The sequence below is a fragment of the Hippocampus guttulatus genome, chromosome 5 (genome assembly GCF_054856545.1).
Source record: "Hippocampus guttulatus isolate MCC_2025c chromosome 5, RoL_Hgut_1.0, whole genome shotgun sequence".
NCBI lineage: Eukaryota > Metazoa > Chordata > Actinopteri > Syngnathiformes > Syngnathidae > Hippocampus > Hippocampus guttulatus.
In genome coordinates this window covers 6,459,121-6,483,934 of record NC_141265.1, presented here as the reverse complement: position 1 = coordinate 6,483,934, position 24,814 = coordinate 6,459,121, and the positions used below count along the sequence as shown (strand labels likewise).

The following is a 24,814-nucleotide window of genomic DNA, read 5'->3' as shown; positions in this document are numbered from 1 at the left end:
TATATGGACCAATGTACACCACGGCTGCATCCGACAGGCTGACAGCGCACTGGTAACCAAGTGATGTCACCGACAGGTTATCAACACTCACGTGGTTCTCGTCATCCAACCAGTTTACAGCCGTACCGTATACTGCTTGAGTGTCGTAAAGAAAACACTCGTGTCGTAGCTGTCAATCCAGCAACTGAACTCCTTGCACCTCTTCGGAAAATCCAATCCGAACCGTTATGCCACCTCTCTATCGCATTTGTTGGATTTTGTCATCTGGTTAAAGAGAGATGAAAAGGTGCTTTCTTTCCAACGTAGGAAAGACAGCACCGTTTAAAACAAATTCGACTTCACTTTCCCCTACTGAAGTATTGCTGACGTAAGTCTCTGTCCTGCGCAAAATATTTGCTTCATAACAAAATTACATACATGCAGACATTAACTGTTGCATTTGTGACGGATCACTCACTGGTGTTTCTTTCATTGATTTTGGAATTGCCCATTTTGAATTACGGTGTTTATAATTTTAGTTCTGTTTGTGTGGAACCACACTTTTCCTTTTACTTTGTACGTATATACGTTGGCCTCGACGACTATCCACTTGTGACAAAAATAAAACGTTTTATTACTATTTTTTAAAAATGATTGTTGTTTTTTTAACCACAAGTCTTCGAGCGTGAAACTCGGGCGTATTTTCGTACGACTGTGCCCTGTTGCCGTAAATGTTGCTGCCCCAAACAATTGTGAATAATATCCTTTCGTAAAGTTTGGTCGGGAGTAACGTATAAAGTATATGTATATATGCGACACGCATATAATTACTCCTATCCTTAAATGAGAAATGAACATATGGTCACTCAATATTTCACGAGAGATTTGTGATGTGTGTTTCCTGTGTTTACTTAATTTCAGGTTTAATCGGGTTCGACTATGGCATCTTGGCAGCCACTTTGCAATTTAAGAGATTACGTGTCCCAGAACCCACCGGCTGTGACATTTTTCTTGTGTCTCCTGATGCTGGCTATTTCATTTATCTGCCTCAGTTCTTATAGCAATAATCACCCTCTGCCCAATCCTGACACAGCAAAGGTAAGGTCTGCTTTATTTGTCTTGCGTTTGAGGGAGAATGCGACATTTAACATAAAGTGCAAGTTGGAATCAGCATGACTCGGTGTCAAGCAGTTGTATTGTGCACGTGACTTCATTCATTTCATCATTTCATTTTACGAGTTAAAATACTACAAAAAGAAATGTGGTACTGTCTTGTTTTTTTATATATTTACTGTCATGTTGTAACAGGGACAATATTATCAAGATGAATAAGAATTTATGTTTTCATGAACATCCTCCAATTTATGATGAATTCACTGACAAGTGACCAAGGGCGGCTTTTTCAAACGTTTAATCTAAGTGGAAACGACCTCCACACTGAAAGTAAAAATTTCAAGTGTAAATAAAGTATTATATACAGTATTGAGTAGATAAGACATGCACTTTGAGAATAATGAAAGATACAATTCAATGAAAACTTGCATGCAGGTACACAGTTCAAATGCCCCCTGACGTCTACTCATGAAGTCAAGTGTCTACCTAATTCTTCCCAGGCGATATCAGAGCGCACATGAATAGGCAGTTTTCGCATGTTTCATGTGACTGATGACACACAGAAATCCTGCTTTGTCTCACAACAAAGTGATAAGACAATATCAGGGAGAGGGAAAGAAACAAAGTCTACTTTCTTATCCTCAGACTAAACAAATGAGTATAAAAGTGTTTAAGTAACATAAAATAGTGCAAAGAAATGCAGTTTTTTTACCAACCTGGATTTTTCTGGTCCGTACTTAGAAATATAATTCTCATTTAAAACAGAATTCTGAAAAAGTGTTTGAAAATTTGCCTAGTGCTATTGTTCAAGAGCTTGATAGTGCAACAGAAATGAACTTGACCTAAACGACACTTTATTTAGGTCACCAGCGTTATCATCATGATGTCAAATGCCGCTTTGTCTCCCAGGACTGGAACCATCTCCTTTCTACGTTGGCACACTTCCATCTGTGTGTTAAAACCAATGGGAGTTCAGATGAGCTGGTGTCTCTAGGCCCATCTCCACTTGGAGAACAGAAAAGAAATAGAGACGCCTCACTCGACTTGACACCACAGCCCGCACATATCACCAGTTTGCATCTCAAGGTTCCTCTGACTATCGCAAACAGCCACGGCCTTCCAAAAGATGTTGACGTTTTCACAACCTTGAGAGCCAGTCAGTTGGATCTTGGGGGTTGGTATTGCAATTCAGCACTTAGATTTGCGGTAAACAAGAATGTCTTGTAATTGTTCATCTTGTGCAATTGTTTTTCTCTTTAGGCAGTGAGATTGTGAATGTAAATATCCACCGTGAAAATGATACCTACACCTGCCTCACTTTAAGAGCTTCAACCGCTCTCTTCCCTATGAGCCGGTGTGTTTGGCTGCACTCAAGTTGTATTTTGAACCTACACGTATGCTGATACCACAACTCATTGTTTACATTTTGCATTATGTTTGTTTGTAGGCTTCCCCCAGAGTGTCCCGCACCAAGCAACATCCATTCATCTGTCCATGTGGAGGCAACTGACCAGCCACCACTAGCATCACAAGCCTGCTATGGTCTTCTCTACAGGAATGACCCTACTCTCACTATTATGTTAACAAAGGTACGGCATGGATGATATATAAATAATGTGTTCTGCCAAATAACACATCACCCTGCAATTTATTTTCTCCGTGTCTAGGAGGAGCGGTCGCTGGCAGTGCGACATCTGATAGAAGTCAGTATGTGTCTGATAGGAGTTTGTTTAATACTTTGTTTAGCTGCTAGCCTGTCACATTCAAAGATGCGCAACTACCACAGGAAGGAGCCGGACCTTCAAAATGTAAATGTCATTTCTTTTATTATTGTACAGTTGTGAAGCATGCCAAACTTGGTTTGGATTCTCAATGCCATTGTTGTTGTTTGTTTGTTGCAGGAACCTTTGATTGACACTTGAACAATTTTGTCAAGTGAAGGAATCAGTCCAGTGAGAAAAATTATCCTTCTATGCAATTGGATTCCAAATGAAAAGGTTTTATTTAATATGTACTTCTCATCCAGTTTTCTGTTTGCTGTTATCCAGTGTCTCCAGTGTAAATGTCTGTCAGATTAAAAGTAAAACTGAAAGAAAAACAGTTAATTCTGTTTGCTGTTTAATTGTACATGATGCATACTCTTTGTCAACCTATTTGATTATTTTTAATCAGTTATTTTAATTATGATTATATACTTTATCTAAATAATAAATAGCAAATAAGGCTGGTTTTACTCATTAAGTAATTTCATTTTAGGGCACACCGAACATGGACTGTAATGAACCATAACCATAAATATTTATTTTTATAATATGTCAGTACCATTTTTGAACTTTTGATGTTTTTTTAATGGTTTCATTTCGAAATATATGCAGATTGCTATAATAATAATAATAATAATAAAGTTGCATTGCACCACTGCAGTTTGATGTTTGTCTTTTCATACAACATACACTATATGAGATCTGGATCTCTATGTGGTGTGCAAAAAAATGTAGATGGAGCGTAAATTTAATTTCCCCTTGATGGATTATAATGAGTATAATAAATAAATTAAATGCTAATGCTGGCTGATGTATTGCAACAATTCCCTCATAACACACATACGATCACCCAATCGAAAGAGAGCATTCAAAACTACATTGAACCTAAAATAATATGGATGTGGGATGAAGCTACAGAGGCGCTAACCGGTTAACAAAATAATGAACATAAGTACAATCAATAACAATTTTACATAGGATTTCTTGGTTACGTTAAAGGCTCTTCAACTCCAAAGCTGTAGATGGCAGCAAAGTGCGCAGTCGCAGTCACTCGTGCTCATTTACTCCAACCTAAAGTGTAGAAGAAGAATTAGAGGCGTGGCTTTGCAGGCCAGGAGGAAGCCAAGCCAACTTCTAATCGTACGGTAAGTCCGAACTATTCCTACTTACTAGGCGTTGAACGCTTTACATTGGCTAAAAGGAAGCTAAACGTGCTAGAAGTTTGTTTGTCGCGCCTTTACAGTTCGACACAACCGGAAGACAGTGACAGTCATATGGAATATTGTAAAACCCCATTTGTAAAGCTAACGTTAGCTACGCAGCCACTGCTACTTCGTAAACAATGTACAACCAAGCTAACGCCAGCTCACATGCTAGCCCAACATTACGTGTGTGTATCCGTTTTTGCCCCGTGTTTGACGTCCGAAACATTCACATCACGAATGCCTTGGTAACACATGGGATTTGGGCACAAACCTCAACAACATCAGTCATGTGGTGCTGTAACATTAACCATAACAATAATTTCCCTCCATTTTCATCGCAAATGCTTACACACAGCTCGATGTGGCTAACACATAATGCGTGGCAGTTTCTTAACATAGGGAGCATGTTAAATGTCAGTACATGAACAAAATGTGTTTATTCTGATTATTTTCTGTTGCAGGACTTAAAGCTGTGGAGTAACTATCTGTCGTCACCGAGAGGCTAGTTGAGAGGTCATGGCCTACTCGACCTACAGCAACCTGAGCCGGGCTCAGCTTACCTTTGAATACCTGCATACAAACTCGTAAGTGCAGCTTGAGTGGGTCACAGGGAATTGTTTCAAAATATAAACAGTCACTCCTCTTTAAAAATTTGAACATGATCAAAATTCCTCTGCAACAGCAAAAGTACAGTTGAACGTCTGGTGATCGCATCATAATTTCAAAAAGTAGAGCTTGTGGATTGGAAATTGGTTTATATAATGCCTCAGCATTATACACACAAAGATAATCAGACTGTTTTTGTCCCGATTTTACCCATTCCCAACCAAGGATGACTGACAAAAGACTCAATTGTCCTATTAGATTATTCTGTAGTCTGAGGTGCGTTAAGAGTGAATTTGTCAAAATAATAGGATCTGGAATGGGTTGCGGTTAATATATTTGAAGTCGATGACTCCAGCCCCATTGGATGGATCATATTGTATCTGCACTTGACTTAAATAGCAATTGTGTATTCGGAATGGCGTGACTGGTAAGAGGGTGCAATGTTATTAGAGATTTCATTTAACTTGTAGTATTGCAAAACAGATGGTATGAATACTGCACTGTATAATCCTCTTAAAATTGATTTATTTTGCACTAATTTGAATGACATTTGGCTATAGGACAACACACGAGTTCTTATTCGGAGCCTTGGCTGAGCTTGTGGACAATTCAAGGTACTGTGTTGATTTTATACATCTATCATGAAGACCTATAAATGTTTATTTTATAAACAAGTGAGGGTTTACATTCCGCAGAGACGCCAATGCCACCCGAATTGACATTTACACAGGTAAATTTCAGTGTCGAATACACGGAAGCATCCCCTTTGCTTTTAACTTAACTTTCCACCTTCATAAAATGTTGACAGAAAAAAGGCCAGATCTGCGGGGCGGCTACATGCTGTGTTTTCTTGATGATGGCATTGGAATGGAGCCAAGTATGTGGCATTTTAGTATCACTGACCTCGATGCTTGTATTAAGTTCATTTAAAAAAATGTGGAATCAGTATTTGTGTTCCAGACAAGTTTTGACATTATAAGTGTGTTGAAATTCATTTAATTTTTGTTAGACGAGGCAACCCATGTGATCCAGTTTGGAAAGTCAAGCAAACGATCTCCTGAGTCCACACAGATTGGCCAATATGGAAATGGACTTAAATCGTACGATCCGAAGACTCTTTCACCATGGAATCGCGTGTATGATGCAAGCTTTGATGAATTTACCATTTGTTGTATGTGTCTGTTGATAGGGGATCCATGCGAATTGGGAAAGACTTCATCCTGTTTACAAAAAAGGGCAACAGTTTAACCTGTCTTTTTTTGTCAAGGACTTTCCATGAAGAGGAAGGTCTTGATGAGGTCAGGCCAGTGAATATGTCTATTTCATTAGATGACATCTATGTGTAGTTACCCAGTGGCTGAAGTGTGAAAAAAAAATCCAAATACAGTATATGTGATTGGTAGTGTATTTCCATTCTTGATGTATCCTATTTATTTTGTATTTTTCTATTGTGCGACCTTAAGATGGTCTGACCTCTAAATTTATTCTGAATTGTCTATAACTTCTCAGGTCATAGTGCCTCTCCCGTCATGGGATTTGGTAACTAAAGAGCCGCTGACATCCGACCCAGAGAAATACGCCATTGAGACCGAGCTGATATACAAATACTCACCTTTTAAAACTGAACAAGAGTTGATGGAGCAGTTCAGCAAAATTGAAAGTATCAGTGGTTAGTACATGCGTATACACACAAAACATCACACAAAGACCCACAAACAACTATTATTCGACATGCAATCCCAGAAGAATTTGCTTTTCACTTGATGTTGAGTTAATGTTTAAAACCTTTTTAGGGCATACTTGTACATGTGTCAGTGGTTTTCCTTTGACCAAAGGATACATGCAAGCAATTATGCTCCTCTCAGCTTGAACTTGCGCAGACCTGTCCATAGCTGACATAGGTCGTGAACTTACTTGTTTATAAGTCAGTCACTATATCCAATTTAACTACCTGAGCATGCTTGCATGATTTCTCATTAGCCATGACATGTTGACATGTTGCGATTGTCACATTTGTGCTATGTGTCAAGGTACACTGGTGATTGTCTATAATCTGAAGCTGATGGACAACAGAGAACCAGAGCTGGATGTAGAGTCTGATCACCAGGACATACTGATGGCTGGAATTCTTGCTGAAGGAGTGTGAGTCCAGTGCAATTTACGTAATCAAACAGAAAGCAGGCTGGTGGGGCATGTGGCCAACACCATCGTCTCATAGTCAGCTCCAAAGCTGGCTATGTGGGTTTGAGTCTGTGCTCAAACCATTTTGTGTCGGGTTTGTGTTATCTCTATGATGCAAAGCTCAAAATTAGGTTAACCAGAAAATGTGACGATAAGAAAAAAAAGACATTTTTTCAAAAAGTTATGCACAATTTAAGAATCACAATCTAATCATTAGATGACAAGACATCCCCCAGGACAATTGATTCTGTGTCTCTCTGTACCCTGTGTTTGACTGGCATCCAAGCTAAGGTGTATTTCGTTTCTTGCCTTTAGTCGCCTGTAATTGGCTTCTACTCACCCGTGACCTTGAAAGGACAAACAACAGAAGATGGTTTAATGAAAGACAATGTCAGATCACGAGTAAATGACAATGGCTTTGTCCGACCTTTGCGTACAGGAAACCAGAGAGGAGGTCATTCAGAGCATACGCTGCTGTGTTGTACATCGACCCTCGCATGAGGATTTTTATCCAGGGGCATAAAGTGAGGACCAAGAGGTTGTCCTGCTGTCTTTATAAACCACGGTAATGTAACACACATACTGTATTTTCATGACCATACAGCTCACCATATTAAAAGGCATAGTGTCAGCTACGGGTGCTATTTCTGTATTTAACACATCCACAAGACGCATTGTATGATAGGACACGGGCATGGTAAAATCTCCACTAGCTTAAAAAAATGCAGTCGCATGCATGCACGCTAGCATGTTTTTAAAAAGGCAGCGGGAGCAAAACTGAGTTTGGTTGTACTTTATTGAAGTATTTAACAATGTACTCACGTTATTTTTTGATCAGTCCTCATCCTCAAACCATCAGTCCTAATCTTTTGTATCTGAAATGAACAGCTGGGCAAGTTCACAGTCAAACGCAGCAGGTTCCCATGTGTCATTGTCATAGTCAGTCTCGCTGCTGTGCGGCTCCTCAAAAATTATGCAGGCTTTTGCGAAAGCTCAAACAACAGTGCACGCAAACAAGTTAGCATCCAGAATCCATTCACAGATTGTAGCGTAACTTGCCCGACGCTGCCTTCCAGTCTTAGTAAAACTGTGTTTGTCATCACTCCCATTCCGCTGGCACTTTCACTTTGACCGTTTCTGTCCATTACCATGGCAACCAAGCACAACAGTACAAGCCAACTTCACACGCCCTGTTGAGCCTATCACTACCGTGCTGGTCCACTTCTTCTCTACAGTTTGGTTCACCTGGGTGTCGAAAGTGAGCGACACCTCGTCAATGTTGGTGACGTGGTTGGGCTGTATCTGTTTGTCGGCAATCTTCTTTTTGTATTTCAAAATTCAAAGTATGCTTGTCCCTCATCACTTGCCGTAACCAAGACAGTATGTAGGAATGTAGGGATTGGTTGAGAGATTATCAGGCACCCTGTCCATTTTGGAGAAAATGTAAGAGTTTTATGGGAGCCTTTTGGCCTTGTGACAGGTGACTGGTTCTCAGTTCTTTTCTGTTCACAGGGTTTATAAGTACTCATCGACTCGTTTCAAAACGCGTGCTGAGCAGGAAGTCAAGAAAGCAGATCACCTTGCTAAGATTGGTGAGTTGGTGCCCATCATTTTGCTCCTTCTGCGTGCTCTTGTGTTGACTTGGTTAATTTTCCGTCACCAATTGAAGCGGAGGAGAAAGCCAGAGAGGCAGAAAGCAAGCGTTTAGCCATGGAGGCAAGACTTGGAGATGATGTGTCAAAAGATTCTCGAGTAAGTGAAATCAGATCACTCTTCTATTCACTTTGGCTCCACAGGTTCATCATCTGATAACACTTGCTCCCCACATGCCCTTCTGTGTTTCAGACAATCCTGAGAAAGGTCCAGGATTCAGCCATGATGCTTAGACGGGATGCCGACATGAAGAAACGAATTCTAGAGTCCAAACAGAAGTACAATACATGATAGCAATAGAAGTATCTTTTTCTAGACAAGAGGATGCTTTATGGACCCCCCTACCCCCCAAAAAAGAAATCAAAGAACAGTAGCACAGTCCTAAATTCTTTTTCTCTCATATCTCTCAGAGCATTAAAGGAGCCCAAGGAGCTGAACTTTATATTCGGCGTGAACATTGAACAGAGAGACCTGGATGGGATGTTTGTATACAACTGCTCGCGTCTTATCAAGATGTATGAAAAGACGGGTCCTCAGCTGGATGGAGGAATGTGAGTATTGTGCACACTGACTGTGATGTGATGTTCATGGTTGAGGGGGTTTACAATTACATTGTTTGTGGGGGGGTTCAAAACAGGGCCTGTGGGGGTGTTGTCGGCGTGGTGGATGTCCCATATTTAGTTCTCGAGCCTACTCACAACAAGCAAGACTTTGCAGACGCTAAAGAGTATCGACATTTGCTGAAGTCTATGGGGGAACATCTGGCTCAGTACTGGAAGGACACCAGCATTGGTAAGGAACACCCGACCGTCACTGTCTTTGTATAGAGATTAATTTCATCTGACTATACCTACTGGAATTTCCCCATTATGGGACAAATGAAGACTTACTTTATTCCATTCTATTGTAATCCTGGAAGACTCCTGTGCTAAAACCCTGCACAATTTCTACATGGCAAATGTTCAGCGCCTTCATGAATTTTAGATTACTGCTCATCTTGAAGCACTTCCAGTGCTGCACCAAATTAAATGCAAAGTGACTCTCTCATGGTTTAATGTTAACCCATTTAATGCAGGTTACCTCATCAAGTCAGTCATCAAAAGTGGGAGATGCGGTGATAGAGTAATATTTGAGCTAGAGAAAAATAGTAAGTAAATGTTGTAGTTGCAGTTGCAACGAACAAGGTTTTCACTTAGGAAATGGATCTTGTGAGTAAGAATGTTCCAAGTGGAGTTTGTTTCCATGTCGCTGGTGTCAGGCCGAATCCCGGTACCTCCAAAATGGTCACTTTTTGGGGACCCCAAAAACAACATGTTAATTCAACCATCAACATCATAAGTGATTTTCACCACTTTAGCTTGCACCATAATTAGTAAAATAACACCCACACGTTTGGATTGACCAATTGTATGGATTTTTGAAAAAATACGAAATTTTCCAAATTGTGACTTGAGGTTTCGGCCCAATGCCAGAGATATGAAATGCTGGGTATTTTTCTGCATGATGTGATTCAGAAAGCATTCCCGTTGGGTTTTCTGACTAAAATTGTTCAATGGTGTCTTTGTGCCTTCCATATCAATTGTTGAGTATGTTTTTGTATGATACAGCTCAAAAAGGCATAGTGAAGTTCTGGGATGAGTTTGGATACTTGTCTGCCAGCTGGTCCGCACTTCCGTCATCGGAGGCAAGATATAAGAGACGCCGTGCCATGGAGATCCCCATTACCATTCAGTGCGGTAGGTCCCAAACGTGCACACACAGTCGGCACTCCAAAACTATGCTCATAACGCTTTTATGGGTTGCCTTTTTAGATAAATGCTTAAAATGGAGAACGCTGCCTTTCCAGATGGATGCTGTCGACAAACGCTACCCAGACAGCTGGGTGTGTCTTATGAACCCAGATAGCACCCAGGACAGGTACGCACACGCACAGATATAAAGTAAAATATTTTATGGACTCACTGGCCACAACATGGAAATACCTTTAACCTGTACAACCCAATGAGGTCCGATAACAAAAGATAAACACGTTTATTCGCCCCTCTGCGTATGTTTTGATTATCATCATCATCATCATCAGTATTCATATTAGAATGTTTGTGGTTGTAGGTTCTAATGATGTGTAACAGCATGACTGCACGTCTGTATTTTTTGAAAATTTTATTTATTTTTTATCTCATTGTGCAACTGAACCTAATAAAGTGGGCAGTATTTGTTTTGCAAAGCGGGGTTAGCTCGGTGACACTTGGTTTTTGAAGTTCTTCAATGCGCCGCAGATGTGACGCTGCTGAAAAGAAACCCAATTTGCCATGCGGAGTCCTGAAAAAAGAAAAGCAGACAGCCGAAGACAAACAGAAAGAGCTAGCAGAAAAAATCAAACAGCAGCAGGATAAACTGGAGGCCTTGCAGGTAGCTTATTTATTCCTCGTGGCCTCACTTTGTTGCCTTGCATTGCCACTTCACATATTTGTATCTCCTCCTCAGAAAACCACTACTATAAAATCTGCGGCAGATATAAAGAAGCTGCCAATGGATGTGAGCATGAAACCTTCAGCAGAGAGCTCAGCCAAGGTAAACCTTCCCCTCACTGGAATGCCTCTTATATTTAAATTCTCAAGTCCTGTTAAATGTTAGTTACTAATATTGACATATTATTGTTTTTATTACAATTGAAGGACCCCTTTAGGTAAAACCACCAAGGACAACATCTTTTGGTTCGGTCATGTTTTTTTTCCCTTTAGATAACTTGTCATACATTCACTGCAATAATCACTCCTTTCGTTTAAAGTGTTGTAAAACAACCAAGCCATTGGTAATGACACAAATTGTAAACAGTTGTCTCGCCTCGATACTGATTATTTACACAAATATTTGTGGAGGCAGCATGTTAGTTTTTTTGGCCCATCTGCCTCACAGTTCTAAGGCTCGCGGGCTCACACCCTTCCTGTGTGGATGGACTGGATTCCTGCTCACCGACTATTCTGATCAAAATAGGCAGTATCAAAAATGGGTTGATGTTTGTGTATCCAAACAAAAAGAGAGAATATTTTTTCCTTAATGTCAAGGAAGTAAAACATATACTATAATATAAAGCATTAGGCCAGGAATCATGTAACGGCACATGTACAGTAAGTACAATGTTGTGACTTTATGCTTGTCCTATCAGGGATTGAGTCACTTGTGTGTATTTAGTTTTTTTAATTTGGGTTTCGGGATGGCATTGACTGGAGTACTGGGGCCCCGGCCGGCAATTGAAAATGCTTCCTCTGTGCAAAAGGCAGCAGCAAATACCCATACACTACCCCTGCCAGAGTACATAATATAGTCTCATTAGCAATTCCAAGAATTGACGATATGGTGTCCCGGGACAAGTGGTCATCTATAACCATTAATTTCAAGTTTATTCCATGCATTTATTTTTAAACATCTCCATCAAGCTTGTAAACTTTCTGAAACAAACAAGTATTGCTTAACTCTTGGACTATGGTAATGTTCATTCTTGGTGAATGATGACTTGTCATCTGTTGCTAGTGTTGATATTTCTTTTGGGAATTTTTTTACCCACTTTGTCATCAAAGGCAAGTCGGTCTTCCGAGAGGTCTGTAACGCGCCCCCGATCACCCCCGCTGCCAGCTCACCTCAAGATGCCACAGAGTACTCCCCCACCCCGGTTCCCCTCTCAGCGGCCCACCCGGACACCTGCCCCTCCTCCTGCTCCACCTAAGGTTGAACCATCCAGGTCCAAAGCTACAGCAAAGTCACCCGCAGCAAAGCCCACAGCCAAAACTTATTCCAAAACACCCCAACCAAGCCGCACTTCAAGGGTAAGATTCGTCATGCACTGCCCTCAATAGATATGCTAAAAGCCTTCAATTTTGATTGCAGAAGCATACTCTCGTAGTAACAATTGTGCATCTTGTTTCTTTCTTAGTCACTCACAAAAGCATCAGCCAAACCTGCTGCTGGACAACGGAAGAGAATAATTGCGGAGGAGGACAGTGAGGAAGAGGAGGAGGAGGAGGAAGAAGATGAGGAGGAGGAAGAAGAGGAAACTGGGGAGAGTGAAGAAGAAGAAGAACCCCAGACAAAGAAGTCAAAGATGGCTGCAGCAGCTGGCAACCGTGGCAAAGTGGTGGAGAAGGCCCCGGTTGCCAAACGTGGCAAGTTAGATGAGGTAAATTTTAAAAGCGTGAAAATAAGCAGTGGCCAAAGCAGACGTGCACCCGCATGCTTAACTGCACCGGCTGTTCACTTTTTGTTTTCTTTTTTCAAATCCTAAAACTGTTGCTTGTTGCTTAAACTCCCCCAGCAGCACTTTATCACCTTTAATTTGAAGCGAGTTAGCAAAGAGAACTTTGTCAGTTGTTGACTTGCTGGTTAAGTCATCGAACCTCAAACGAAGCCCATCTGCTGTTGACCTAACAGGTTAACAAACACTTACAGCTTGGAAAGAAAGGTGTAGCTACTCCTTCACGCCAGGCCTCTGTCGCTAAGCCCAAGGTAGCTTGACCCGTCCCTCGCTCTGTGTCACTCCTAAAACTGGCTTGCATCTGCTCTTTCCAATCTCTAATAATCAAGACTTAAAATGGAACCGTTATGTCTATATTATAACACCCTCTTGGAATGGATGCAATATTGTATTCTGTGCTTTGCAATGAATGTTCTTTCAGTCAGAAACTGACCGTTCACCTTTTTCACTAACAAGGATTGAACATGTGTGTCCATCTCTTTCCTTTCGATTCAACTGTCTTGCTCTGTTTCGAGTTATGAGTTTTGTCTTTACAGGCACCAGAGAAGGCACCTGAGAAGGCATCAGAGAAAGCGCCAGACAAAGCGCCAGGCAAAGCGCCAGAGAAGGCACCACAGCAGGACCTGGATATTAAGAATGCTCAGAAAGGTATCAGATTGAGCGGAGCATGTTTCTTATTTCTCGACATTGTCATCAATAGACTCAAATCATATACATGCCATTCATTCGCCATTCATAATGTCATCTCATCTCTGTATTTCAATTCAAAATTAACTTCACAAAATTGTATCCCCATTTTATGGGGGTTTTCGCGTTTTCTTATACTTAATGTTAAACTGTTTCTCTTGAATGTTTAACGGGGAAGTGAAGTAAAAACAATATTTACAATACTTTTTTCTATGGGACCCCACTAGTCTAAACACCATACTTTGATTAATAATTGTGTTTGTGGAACATGACTTGAGCAGCGAAATCCACCTGTTTTTATCCATGTCTGGGGGTGACCGTTTTCCCACTTACTGTCAGCCGAAAATGACACAATTGCTCAGATAACAACCCAAATTTCTGAGTTTGGTCACGTGACGTTAGCTAGCTGAGTCATGATTGGTCACGACCTGAGCAAATGTGATGTCAGTCGACAGCAAGTGGCAAAATGGCCGCCCCCTGAGGTGGTCAAAAACGGGTGGATTCTGCTGCTTAATCTCCATTCCACAAATTTGATATTAATAGGAAGGCTATGTTTAGGTGTGTGGGGAACAAAATTTTTGACTTGACCTTCTCTTTAATATCTTCACAAGGTTGCTCCACAGACTGAAATGCTCATGCTTTAATTGTTGATTTAATGCACAGTCCTGGCTCAAAATTGTTTCCTTTTTCTTCTGAAGATAAGGGACTGCTAGTTGAAGTCCGTGTCAATAAGGAGTGGTTCACAGGAAAAGTCATCGCTGTAGAGACCAATAAGCAGAGTGTTCGCTGGAAAGTCAAGTTTGACTATGTCCCTCGAGACACCCCTAAGGACAGATGGTGAAACTTCTTTGTCCGGTGTTCATTCCTACTAAATGCAATTTGTTCGTATTCCATGGAGTTGATGGATTGTGTCTGACCTCGAAGGGTGTTTAAGGGCAGCGATGAAGTCCGCTTGATGCGGCCGCCGTCTCCCATCTCCCAGACGCCTGACACTCAGCAGGAGACTGAGCGACTGTCTGCAGCCATGGAGCCAGACACCACACAACCTGGCACCAGTCGAGAGGTGACCGAGAGCCTGGTCACCATGTTGAGGTGAGTGGGCTCTGATAAACTTGCCAAAGAACATAACATTGCTACTTAAAGTTGTGATTTTTATCTGTAGTTGGCATATTGGGTTTGAAAAAAATATTCATTGTGCTTTAAAAAAAAACTGACAGGATGAAACATGCGTTTCTTATTTCTTGTAAAACTGCTCAGACTTAAACATACTTTGATTGTCAGCTGTTGAAAAGGTATGTAACTGGCACGTATGCTACTCTTTTTTTCAGGACAATGCTGCGTTACTTCTTCCCTCCTGCTTTTCAGATTCCTAAGGATGATGTAAACAGCATGACGGCAGAGGAGTTGGTGGCCTTTCCTCTGGTACGATGAAAATAACTGTACACTGCACGGTGCATACAGTCACACTATGCTTCTTTTTTTGACAACCAGTTTGAGCCATGTCAGCCAACTACAGTGGAATCTCATTTTAGCGGACTAATAGGAGGGAAAGTCTATTGTCCATTAAACTGAAGCACTACTTTCCGTAAACAACAGTCATAGATCTGAATAAGTAAATTAACCCTTCCTGAGTAGTGCGCCCACAGCGACGCTAAGCTAATGTCCATACTTTCTATCGCCTTTGACATGGCCACTATGTAGACACGTCTGTTAGCCTGATATAGTTGGCACTGTATGTCTGTGACATCAGTGGCACAAGTTGAAAATACCTGGACTAGTCTCTGTCTGGTGACTATGCCACAACGCCATTCAACTACAGTGGCCCATTCGGGCACTAACATACTTTGAAAATGACTGTACAAGGGTCGCTCTGAGTGGACTGGACAATATTTTGTGTTCATTATATCCAAAGTCTAGTAAATCTGGGTCCGTTAAATCGAAGTTCCACTGTATATTTATTGAGATGTACCTGTGGTAGTGAACTAGAATTGCACTACCCAAGTGGTGATGTATGCTTTTGTGATTCTCCTGTCTACTTCAAGAAAGAGTATTTCCACCAGTACGAATCAGGTCTCCAGTCGCTGTGCAACTCGTACCAAAGCAGAGCGGACGCCAAGGCCAAAGCTGTGGAGGAGAAAAGCAACAGCACAGAGCTGAAACTGAAGGAAGCAGACGAGAAACTACAAAAACTACGAACCAACATTGTTTCACTTCTGCAAAAAGTTCAAGAGGTTGAACACCTCACTATTAGAATATGTATTTTATTTATTCATGGTCTTGGCAATAATTGCTCTCCTCCCACCCCTTAGGACATCGACATAAACACAGATGATGAACTTGATGCGTACATTGAGGACCTTCTCACCAAAGGAGATTAAATGGGATGGACAGCAGAGATCTACAAGAACGAAAAAGACCATGCACATAAAACAACTGACAGCCATGTAACTGATAATCTCCCGGGCACTCCTAGTCAAGAGTCCCATATGAATACCAGGGGGATCGTCATTGTTAAACATGACCCCCTTTTTCATTTAGCAGTAAACATGCACTCCTTGCCGGTGTTTCTTTTATTTCTGTTTTTACATTATTGGCAGCCCTCCAGCATGTTCATTTTGTTTGTCTTTTTAAGAACCTGCTTCGACCGTATTTGTTCGTCAGTTCTAAAGCCAAACTATCTTTAAACTTTGGAGGTTTAATACAGTTTTGGGTCCCTATATTGTCAACGAAGGCAGTGACAAAAAAAATGCAGGTCTCTATTTTGCGCCGTTGTCAGGGGAGACATTAATACGAAGTATTTTAAGAGTTTGTTTTGACTGGATCCCACTCTACTACTATCTCTCTGTAAACGTTAACTATTATTTTTGTATACTCAAAAACATCGGTGTTGGTCATTATATTGCCCCATCCTGTCCAGCTTGACTAGAAAACCGAGTATATCACACTAAGAAATTCATACTGGGTTTTATCAGTATAAATGTCAACGCCTGTTCTGTTATTGAAGAAAAAAAAAACATTTAATGCTTAAGTAGACTGTTCCTACTCATGGTCTTTACTTGTGTTTTTCCGTTTGAACATATTTTACCATGTCAGCAAAACGTTTTATTAAACTGCATGATTCAGTCTTCGTGTTAAATCGGAAGAAATGGTTCTGTATTTTTGAAAAAGCTTTACTTAACAATAAAACCGGTGCAACATTCTACATGCTTCCATTTGTTATGCAAAAGTAAACAAGGTTAAGAGAAACAAGTAATCCAGTCAAACAATTTGTAACAACACATGAACCACGTAATTCAACACTTACACAGTACTGTAACACACATATGTTCAATGTGGATGCGGCATCGGTTCTAAAAGTGCGACAGGTACCACTAACGGTTCGCGGGCACCCTCTGAAATAAATTACTGACTACAATACAGATAATTTTTAAATTAAATACATTTGCATTGGATCTTAATAAGCGTTTGTCTTTAATCTTTTTATTTAGACCTTTTATTCAGCTTTTATAACTGATGTACAATACATTTTAATTGACTCATCTGTATATATTCGTTTTTACAATATATTGAAATTGCTATAGTGACAATATGATTTTTGTTATAATTATTGTAAATAAAACCCCGTTTTTATGAAGCCCCCTGTTTTAATGTTGGTCATGACCGTGGCACTTTAGAGCGGAAGTATGTTTTAGGTGCTACCTGGTGTAAAAAGTTGAAGAACCACTGATTTATCATTGATAGCATTGTGCTTTTATTTTGGAAGCGAACATTTGGTGAACATAAACAAAGCAGCTCCGTTGCTCGGTAAGGTCGCCTCTTTTCACCACCGTCTTTTTTACGCTTGACTTCACGCTCATATCAAGACATAAACATCACATGATAACATTCACATTCACCTTGAGGTGTCCGTCGACTTAAATACCTCATACAAAAACTAGTACTGAAACTGAAACGTAAATTGTTAGCCTGGTGCTTGTGAAGATCGGCTAACTATCGGCAGAGGAGCTAATAAAACTAGGTTGCATTATCTTTGCATTAAAAAGTTAAAAGTAAAATACAGCATGTTCCTCTTAGTCTAAGCCAAGAAAGGCAATAAATGAACTTTGACCCTGATTTGAATTCTATGTATTGTACAGATTTTAACAGCAGACACTTGGGCTTTTTAGTTTTGTTGAGCTGCAAGGGCAACATTTTTCGAATGAATCAAGAAAAAACGGATTGAAAGATGACAAGTAGTTGTGTAACATTTGTACTTGTTATTTTTACAAGCTGCGAGCAATAAACTAGTTTCCACAGCATAAGAATACAGCGTCACACAGAAGAAGAGGGCATGCTTATTTACCTCCATGCTATGGTTTTCCATTTGCTAGTTTTATATTGTGTATTCTCACTTGCGTACAAATTCGGAACGGGCCTGAAATGCAAGTCGAGAACTTTACTGAAGTCACCAAATATTTTCTGTTCTAAGCCTACAATTTCGTAAATGGAATGAAGTAAAGTATTTTTGTGTCCCCTCACACTCACCTCCTTTTAGACAGTGGACACTGCCTAGACACAGGCCCATGTCAGCCCTCAGGTGCTACCAGGCTGGTGGCTACAGTGGCTGGAAGGTGCTCTGTGGTGTCACCTGTCCCCCCATCCACATCAGATGTGTCAGAAGCATTGACGTAGGCAGGAGACCATCTGAGGATGATCAACTCTGGGAAACGGAGGCAGCATTGCCCTTTTCTGCAGCCAAGCTGGGATCTTTCTTTCAGGGCCGACCTGTACTCAAGAACCCTTTTCAGGAGGATGCCTTATTGAGGGGATACTTGAGGAGACACATTCCCCATGAGGTGAGCGAGGAACATGAAGACTATTGAATGTTGAAATTGCTGTCAGACAGAAATTTCACAGGAAGCAGTTATTGTTTTGGCCCCCAAGGTAAAGCAAGGCCGCTTTATTTATATAGCACATTTCATACACAAGGCAACTCAATGTGCTTCACACAAGCAAAAACACAAAACCTAAAAGAATTTACAAACACAACATTCAGAAGCAAATCTGAGAAAACAAAAGCATGTTACCAAAATTCCAAAAATAAAGTACATGTACAACACGCTAAAAGACGGACCGTGAACTTGATTTAAAAATGTTTAAAAGACCTTCAGTTATAAGACAAACACAGTTTTTAACCTGTATTGAAAAGTATTTACACTCGGGGTTGACTTCACTTCCAATAGTCAATACATACATAATATATAAACTACAATACATATTTTGTTTATAACTTTGTTCCTATAATCTTGCCAAATAGTATAAATTTTCATCATTGTTGGGATGTTTTTTTTCCCATTGATTCAATTTCATTCAACAGTTTTGTTCGCGGCTACCGTGTTATCGTTGGAGCCTGGTGATTTTGCTAATTGTTGATTGAGTACATAAAGTTCCCTGCTAAAGCTGTTGCCCCCGCGACCCGGCGGTAGAAGATGGATGGATGGATGGATGGAGTACATAAAGTATGGCTCTACCCTGGGGATGTGACTGTGTTCTGAATTAACCAATCAGATTCAAACTCATGTGAAATGTGACTCAGCACATACCCGCCTCCATCTAAAGTGCCTCTGATTAACCCGGGTAAAGTTCCGATGTCGTAGTGAACTTCCTGGCATTTGGTTTTCCTTTTACTGCACTGCGTCATGCATGTAATGTGTGAGGTAACAACTACATATACAAGATGATTTAGTCTGTTCTACATTCGCGTGTTCGTTTCTTAGGCAGTGTTCTCAGACTTGTGTGCCTTCGGCAAGCGTGTGGTGACGGAGGTGGACGGGTGGGGCAGGGAGTGTGAGGTCACTCCCCCTCGGTTGGCGCACTTTGACCCTTGGGGACGCAGAGTGGACCACATCCTGACTTCCCCAGCATGGAAACGCATGAAAGAGTTGTCCGCGCTGGAGGGATTGGTCAGCATCGCTTATGAGAGGCCATTTGGAGAGTGGAGGTTTTTACCACCCCCTCAACCCCATCCCCTTTAGCTGTAACCACTGAATAAGTATGGTTGTCTTTGACAAAAGGAATTGATGTAAGTGTGTTTTTGTTCCAGCCGGGTCTATCAGATGAGCAAGTTGTACATTTTCTCCCCCTCCTCTGGCCTCTACACTTGTCCTCTGGCCATGACTGACGGGGCTGCCAAAGTCATTCAGGTGAGTAACGTCTCACCTTTACAATAGACATGAGAAACCTCCCCTCGTTCTGCGCCCACCACAGCAGTGGATGATGGGAATCGGTGATGTTTCTCCAGCAGTGAACATTCGCATTCAGAAAGAGAAGGGAATTTAAATCAATGAAGCTGACATGGGAATTTCATTCGGCAACTCACCTGTTGCTGCGCGTGGCTCTGCATCCTCCTCAAACCAAAAACACGTGGCGAACTATAGGTCGACATTGTTAATGTGTCAATCTGTCAGTTACTTGCATGCAATAAACTGATCATCTGAAAATCCACCGTTTAGAGAAGTGATTCCAGTTATTTTTGCCACGGCACATTCGTGTGAGACATCACCACATGTGCTGTTGGAAATTACCCCATTGCACTAAATTGGTCCAAAAATGATTTATTCACCACCAATACCTGTCATGTATCTTTGCTCATCTATCAATGCCTGTGACAAATAATGACGAGGAGAACAATTAAATACTTGGCCATTAGTTGAAGAACCTGCCCCAAATATGTGGTTACAACATTTTGTTTTTATCAACTATCATTATGTCAGTTTTATTTATTTATATTAGACTTTTTTTTTTCATTTGTTTGATAGAGTGGTATGAGATGTTTCTAACGTAATGTGCCTTGGCCCAATAAAGATCAGGAAATACCAGCTCCAAGCAAGTCAATATGGTGCGTGTGTGTGTTTCTGTTTAGTCGATAGGCATTTCTTGGCCCATAGAAGAAGCCTACAATCGACTAACCAGCCGCCAGCCTGAACATTTCTGGACATCAGGACAGTGGATGACAGAAAGACAAGGAGGCTCAGATGTAGGTGAGTTGTAGTTATAATACATGATTATAAACTGATGCAAAACTCACATCTGTGTCGTGACTTATTACACGCGTGTATGTCTTTTCAGCCAGTGGCACGGAAACAGTGGCTGTCCCGCAAACAGACGGTTGCTATAAACTATTTGGCTTCAAGTGGTTCACCTCTGCCACTGATGCAGACATGACTCTTACACTGGCCAGAGTGTGTGACAGAGCAGGAGCAACCACACCGGTACTCCTGAAAGTATATATGTGTGTGTGTGCGAGCGCGTATGTGTCAGAGAATGAGATTTCCCTGAGACTTTTGTGTTCCTCAAGGGCAGCCGAGGTTTGTCACTGTTCTACGCAGAGGTTAGTCGAGACCAAGATGGCTGTCTGAGAGGGATTGAGGTTCAGAGGCTGAAGGACAAGCTGGGCACCAGACAGATGCCCACGGCCGAGTTATTGCTGGACGGCCTCCGGGCACACAGGGTCAGTTCCCGTCAACTGTATAATCTGTAGTCATCCTTCATCCTATACCGGACCTGTAACTGAATTGTTGTACTAAACAATAATATGGAGTTTTTATTAACACAATCAAAGGTACTAATTTTATCAGTTTGTTCATGCTGGTTGTTGGTCGTAGTGCTCTTCACAGTACTGCATCATACGGAGAGGTGTTTCCAATATTTTAACGTAGCTAAATATGAGACACACCTCTCAATATGACAACTACTTTATATTGTTAATTGAGTGCAGGAGAATGATGAAATGTCTGCTGGGTATACATTTTTGAATTTTCGAAATCCATATACGAATATGTTGTGTTTATTCACTCTGCTTTATGACCAGCTGTCAGAAGAAGGAAGGGGTGTGGCCGCCATAACGAACATGCTAACTATAACCAGGATCCACAACAGCATCGCTGCAGCAGCAGCAATGAGAAGGCACAATACAACTCAAGCACTTAAATGACTTCCAGTCTAAATTTACTCCCTTTTGCTCCAATTGAGCAGATTAATGATGCTCATGTGCGCACAGGGTGGTCCAGTTAGCACGTGATTATGCCACTCGCCGCACGGCTTTCGGAAAGCTTCTTAAAGAGCACCCGCTGCACATGCAGACCCTTGCCAGGATGGAGGTAAGCTGTGATGCGTCCGTGCATCCACCATATTGGATGCATCAGCTCTACTCATGAACTAATGCAAGTACATGGAATTAAGTTATAGAGCGACAAACTGTTAAGTGCACAAAATTGGGGGCTCTCATCACACACACTCACACACACACACTCACACACACACACACACAGCTCTGCTTGAACAGCTGAACTATATTTGGCATTAGTCAGATACATTTTAAATGCCTGCAGATTGCTGACTATCATTGGCATACAAAAAGGTTTAAAATGATCAATATTGGTCTCATTTAACTTGTGTCACAAAAGTGGTATTTGAACTGGGGTGTGTAGACCATGTGTATTCACTTTGTATGCAATGGCTATATGCCTGTGACGTACGCAGGTGGAGAGTCGTGGAGCTTTCCTTCTGGTGATGGATGTCTGCCGCCTTTTGGGACGAGAAGAGAGCGGCATCGCCACCCAGTTTGATACACACCTCTTACGTCTCCTCACACCTGTCGTCAAACTTTACACTGCCAAACAGGCGAGCACAAGTGCTTTGGACTAGCCAAAGGTTGTCCAACTGAGCCTGGACTCTGAGCTCGTGTTTAATTTCAGGCGGTCGCTGTGGTGTCCGAAGGTTTGGAGAGCTTTGGCGGGCAAGGCTACATCGAGGACACCGGGCTGCCAGGACTACTTCGGGATGCACAGGTGAACGACTACACAGATTTTCTTGCATACATAAAACTAATCCTGTTACTTTTTTATATTGAAAATGGTTATTGGCTTTTGGCATTTTTATGACATCATGTTTAACAGTCAACCAATAGCACAATTGCCCAAGTCATTAACATGTCGTTGTCACCAGGTGAATAAAAACACCCAAGTACTTTTTTTTTTTCAAAGCCTTCAAATATAACTTTGTCAACTATGTTATTAGGCTAATAATGTTATATACTGTATATTCAAAGCTGTATCCAGGGAAAAAATAGGAGGGGAACAAAGTCATGAGGTTTAAAACGTAACCCTCTGCATATAGATGACACATTTTGTGTGTGTGTTTTTTTTGTGTGTTAGGTGCTGAGCATATGGGAAGGTACAACAAATGTTTTGTCCCTGGACGTGCTGCGCTGTGTGAATCGGAGCTCAGGAATGGTTCTCCATGCTTATTTCACTCATGTCAAAGTAAATGCCTGTTGGAAAAACACGTCAAGCGGGTCTACCAACTGTCGTCAAACGGGAATTATCGAGTGATACTGTGTGTGTGCATGTGTGCATGTGTGCGTGTGTGTGTGTGTGTGTGTGTGTGTGTGTGTGTGTGTGTGTGTGTGTGTGTGTGTGTGTGTGTGTGTGTGTGTGTGTGTATGTGTGTAGTCCCTGCTTACAGCAGCTTCAAGTGTCTCCTCTCTGGACCCAGCTATTAGAGCAGTAGACGGGGCTCTCTCTGAACTAGAAGGCTTTGTCCAGGAGGCAACCACCAAAGTGCCGGGCTATCTCGAACTTGCAGCCAGAGACTTAGCATACAGCTTGGCTCGCATCTACACGGGTAGATGATAAATGCAAACATAGAGTACAATTGAAGAGATTAAACTGACGTCCTCTAACTGCACACACCCTTCTCCTTAATCATAGGTGCCCTTCTTATTGATCATGCAAGTTGGAAAGGAGCATCTCCAGCTGACGTGTACGCAGCTCTCAGGTAAAAAAAAAAAAAAAAAAAAGATATGTTAAAAATAAAGTAAAAACAGTACATTTAGAATTCTTTATATTGCTTCATCAGGTGGTGTGAACAAGACTTAAGCATCGTGGCATTTAACAAGGCGAAAGGATGCTACAATGCCAACTGTCCAGACCTTGATTCAGCACTAGTGTATGACCAGGCAAATGAGGATGCAAACTGATCTATACTGGACTTCTAACATCCATCCATCCATTTTCCGAACCGCTTGATCCTCACTAGGGTCGCGGGGGGTGCTGGAGCCTATCCCAGCCATCCCCGGGCAGTAGGCGGGGGACACCCTGAATCAGTTGCCAGCCAATCGCAGGGCACACAGAGACGAACAACCATCCACGCCCACACTCACACCTAGGGACAATTTAGAGCGTCCAATCAGCCTGACATGCATGTTTTTGGAATGTGGGAGGAAACCGGAGCACCCGGAGAAAACCCACGCAAGCCCGGGGAGAACATGCAAACTCCACACAGGGAGGCCGGAGCTGGAATCGAACCCGGTACCTCAGCACTGTGAAGCCGACGTGCTAACCACTGGACTACCAGGCCGCCCTTCTAACATTTATAAAGTAATTAATCTTTATTAGTTACTATGTCAAACCCTTTTTTAGATGCCACTTATTCCGCAAATGACATCTGCATTGAATTACAATGGAACTGGTCTATTTGTAAATCCTTTACGGTACATAATATTAGATATATGTAACTATAACCTAATGGCATTTCATTTGTGTCCTTTACTGGAAATGTTTTTGTGCTTCGAATTAAAAGTTCAAGCGCTTGTACAGTTTGGGGCATCTTGGTTGGTTTAAATCAGGGGTGTCAGACTCATTTTTGTGTTGCCGGCTACATTGTCGGTACGGTTTCCCCTCAGAGGGCCATTATGACTGTGAATTTTTTTAAAACCATCTAAATGTTTGACCACCTCCACATATTACATACACAGTGAACAACAAATTGATGGATAGCTTGTTTTGAAATCAGAAGTCAAGAACAATGGCTTGTTCAAACATTGTTATTTTGGATTAGATATGATAATTTGAATTTTTGGTTCAGTCTTCAGCAAACATCATGGAAGTTGACATGCTTGATTTGCTTTCGCGGGCCAGATCTGGCCCCCGGGCCTTGACTTTGACATCTGGTTTAAATGATAAAGTTCAACAGCCATGGTGCCTTCTAAAACTTTGAAAACGTGGGAATTTTAATAAGATGTGCACATACTAAAAAATGTTTCACATTTCCAATTGTATTTTGGTACATTAGTGTAGTCTCCCATTGCTTATGTCAGACCGTGTTTTTGTTTTGTCCAAAATCATACAACGGGTTCATATGAATGCCTTTAAACAGTTTTTTTTTGGGGGGGGGGGGCTTTTGTGATGGGAATCGCTGCCTTTTTTTTAAACTGAATATTATTTTTTTACATTCCAATAACATTTATTTGTCAAGGGAATCGTTTTTTTTAACCTAATCATTTTTTACATTCCAATAACATTTCTTTGTCGAGGGAATCGTTGATTTTACACAAAGTC

At 41.3% G+C, this 24,814-nt stretch overlaps 3 protein-coding genes across 4 annotated transcripts; all 3 read left to right on the top strand.

Annotated features, from left to right (window-relative positions):
- Positions 1-138: 138 nt before the first annotated feature.
- LOC147204794 (transmembrane protein 248) lies at positions 139-3,197 on the top strand. Its single transcript, XM_086112533.1, has 7 exons — positions 139-367; positions 901-1,077; positions 2,002-2,266; positions 2,353-2,446; positions 2,540-2,681; positions 2,760-2,900; positions 2,994-3,197. Exons 2-7 carry the CDS (start codon positions 919-921, stop codon positions 3,012-3,014), a joined length of 822 nt encoding a protein of 273 aa, XP_085968659.1. The 5' UTR covers positions 139-367; positions 901-918; the 3' UTR covers positions 3,015-3,197.
- A 722-nt stretch (positions 3,198-3,919) lies between these two features.
- On the top strand, positions 3,920-16,636 carry morc2 (MORC family CW-type zinc finger 2). Of its 2 annotated transcripts, XM_086111646.1 has the most exons (28): positions 3,920-4,000; positions 4,522-4,644; positions 5,227-5,280; positions 5,362-5,396; positions 5,475-5,543; positions 5,676-5,766; positions 5,856-5,964; positions 6,176-6,335; positions 6,697-6,808; positions 7,287-7,412; positions 8,360-8,439; positions 8,517-8,599; positions 8,693-8,778; positions 8,911-9,051; positions 9,138-9,292; positions 10,108-10,236; positions 10,312-10,417; positions 10,777-10,909; positions 10,985-11,071; positions 12,079-12,324; positions 12,432-12,674; positions 12,926-13,000; positions 13,286-13,397; positions 14,135-14,273; positions 14,361-14,528; positions 14,765-14,858; positions 15,479-15,667; positions 15,746-16,636. In XM_086111646.1, the coding sequence occupies exons 2-28, from the start codon at positions 4,577-4,579 to the stop codon at positions 15,812-15,814; spliced, it is 3,159 nt and encodes a 1,052-aa protein (XP_085967772.1). In that variant the 5' UTR covers positions 3,920-4,000; positions 4,522-4,576; the 3' UTR covers positions 15,815-16,636. The 2 variants fall into 2 exon arrangements, with proteins under 2 accessions (XP_085967772.1, XP_085967774.1); XM_086111648.1 differs by lacking the exon at positions 12,926-13,000.
- A 491-nt stretch (positions 16,637-17,127) lies between these two features.
- On the top strand, positions 17,128-24,075 carry LOC147204792 (acyl-CoA dehydrogenase family member 11). The gene is made up of 15 exons (XM_086112133.1): positions 17,128-17,240; positions 17,971-18,271; positions 19,193-19,416; positions 19,519-19,618; positions 20,338-20,455; positions 20,544-20,686; positions 20,773-20,925; positions 21,286-21,380; positions 21,475-21,574; positions 21,957-22,097; positions 22,172-22,264; positions 22,631-22,738; positions 22,928-23,099; positions 23,186-23,252; positions 23,334-24,075. Exons 2-15 carry the CDS (start codon positions 17,999-18,001, stop codon positions 23,452-23,454), a joined length of 1,908 nt encoding a protein of 635 aa, XP_085968259.1. The 5' UTR covers positions 17,128-17,240; positions 17,971-17,998; the 3' UTR covers positions 23,455-24,075.
- Positions 24,076-24,814: the final 739 nt, after the last annotated feature.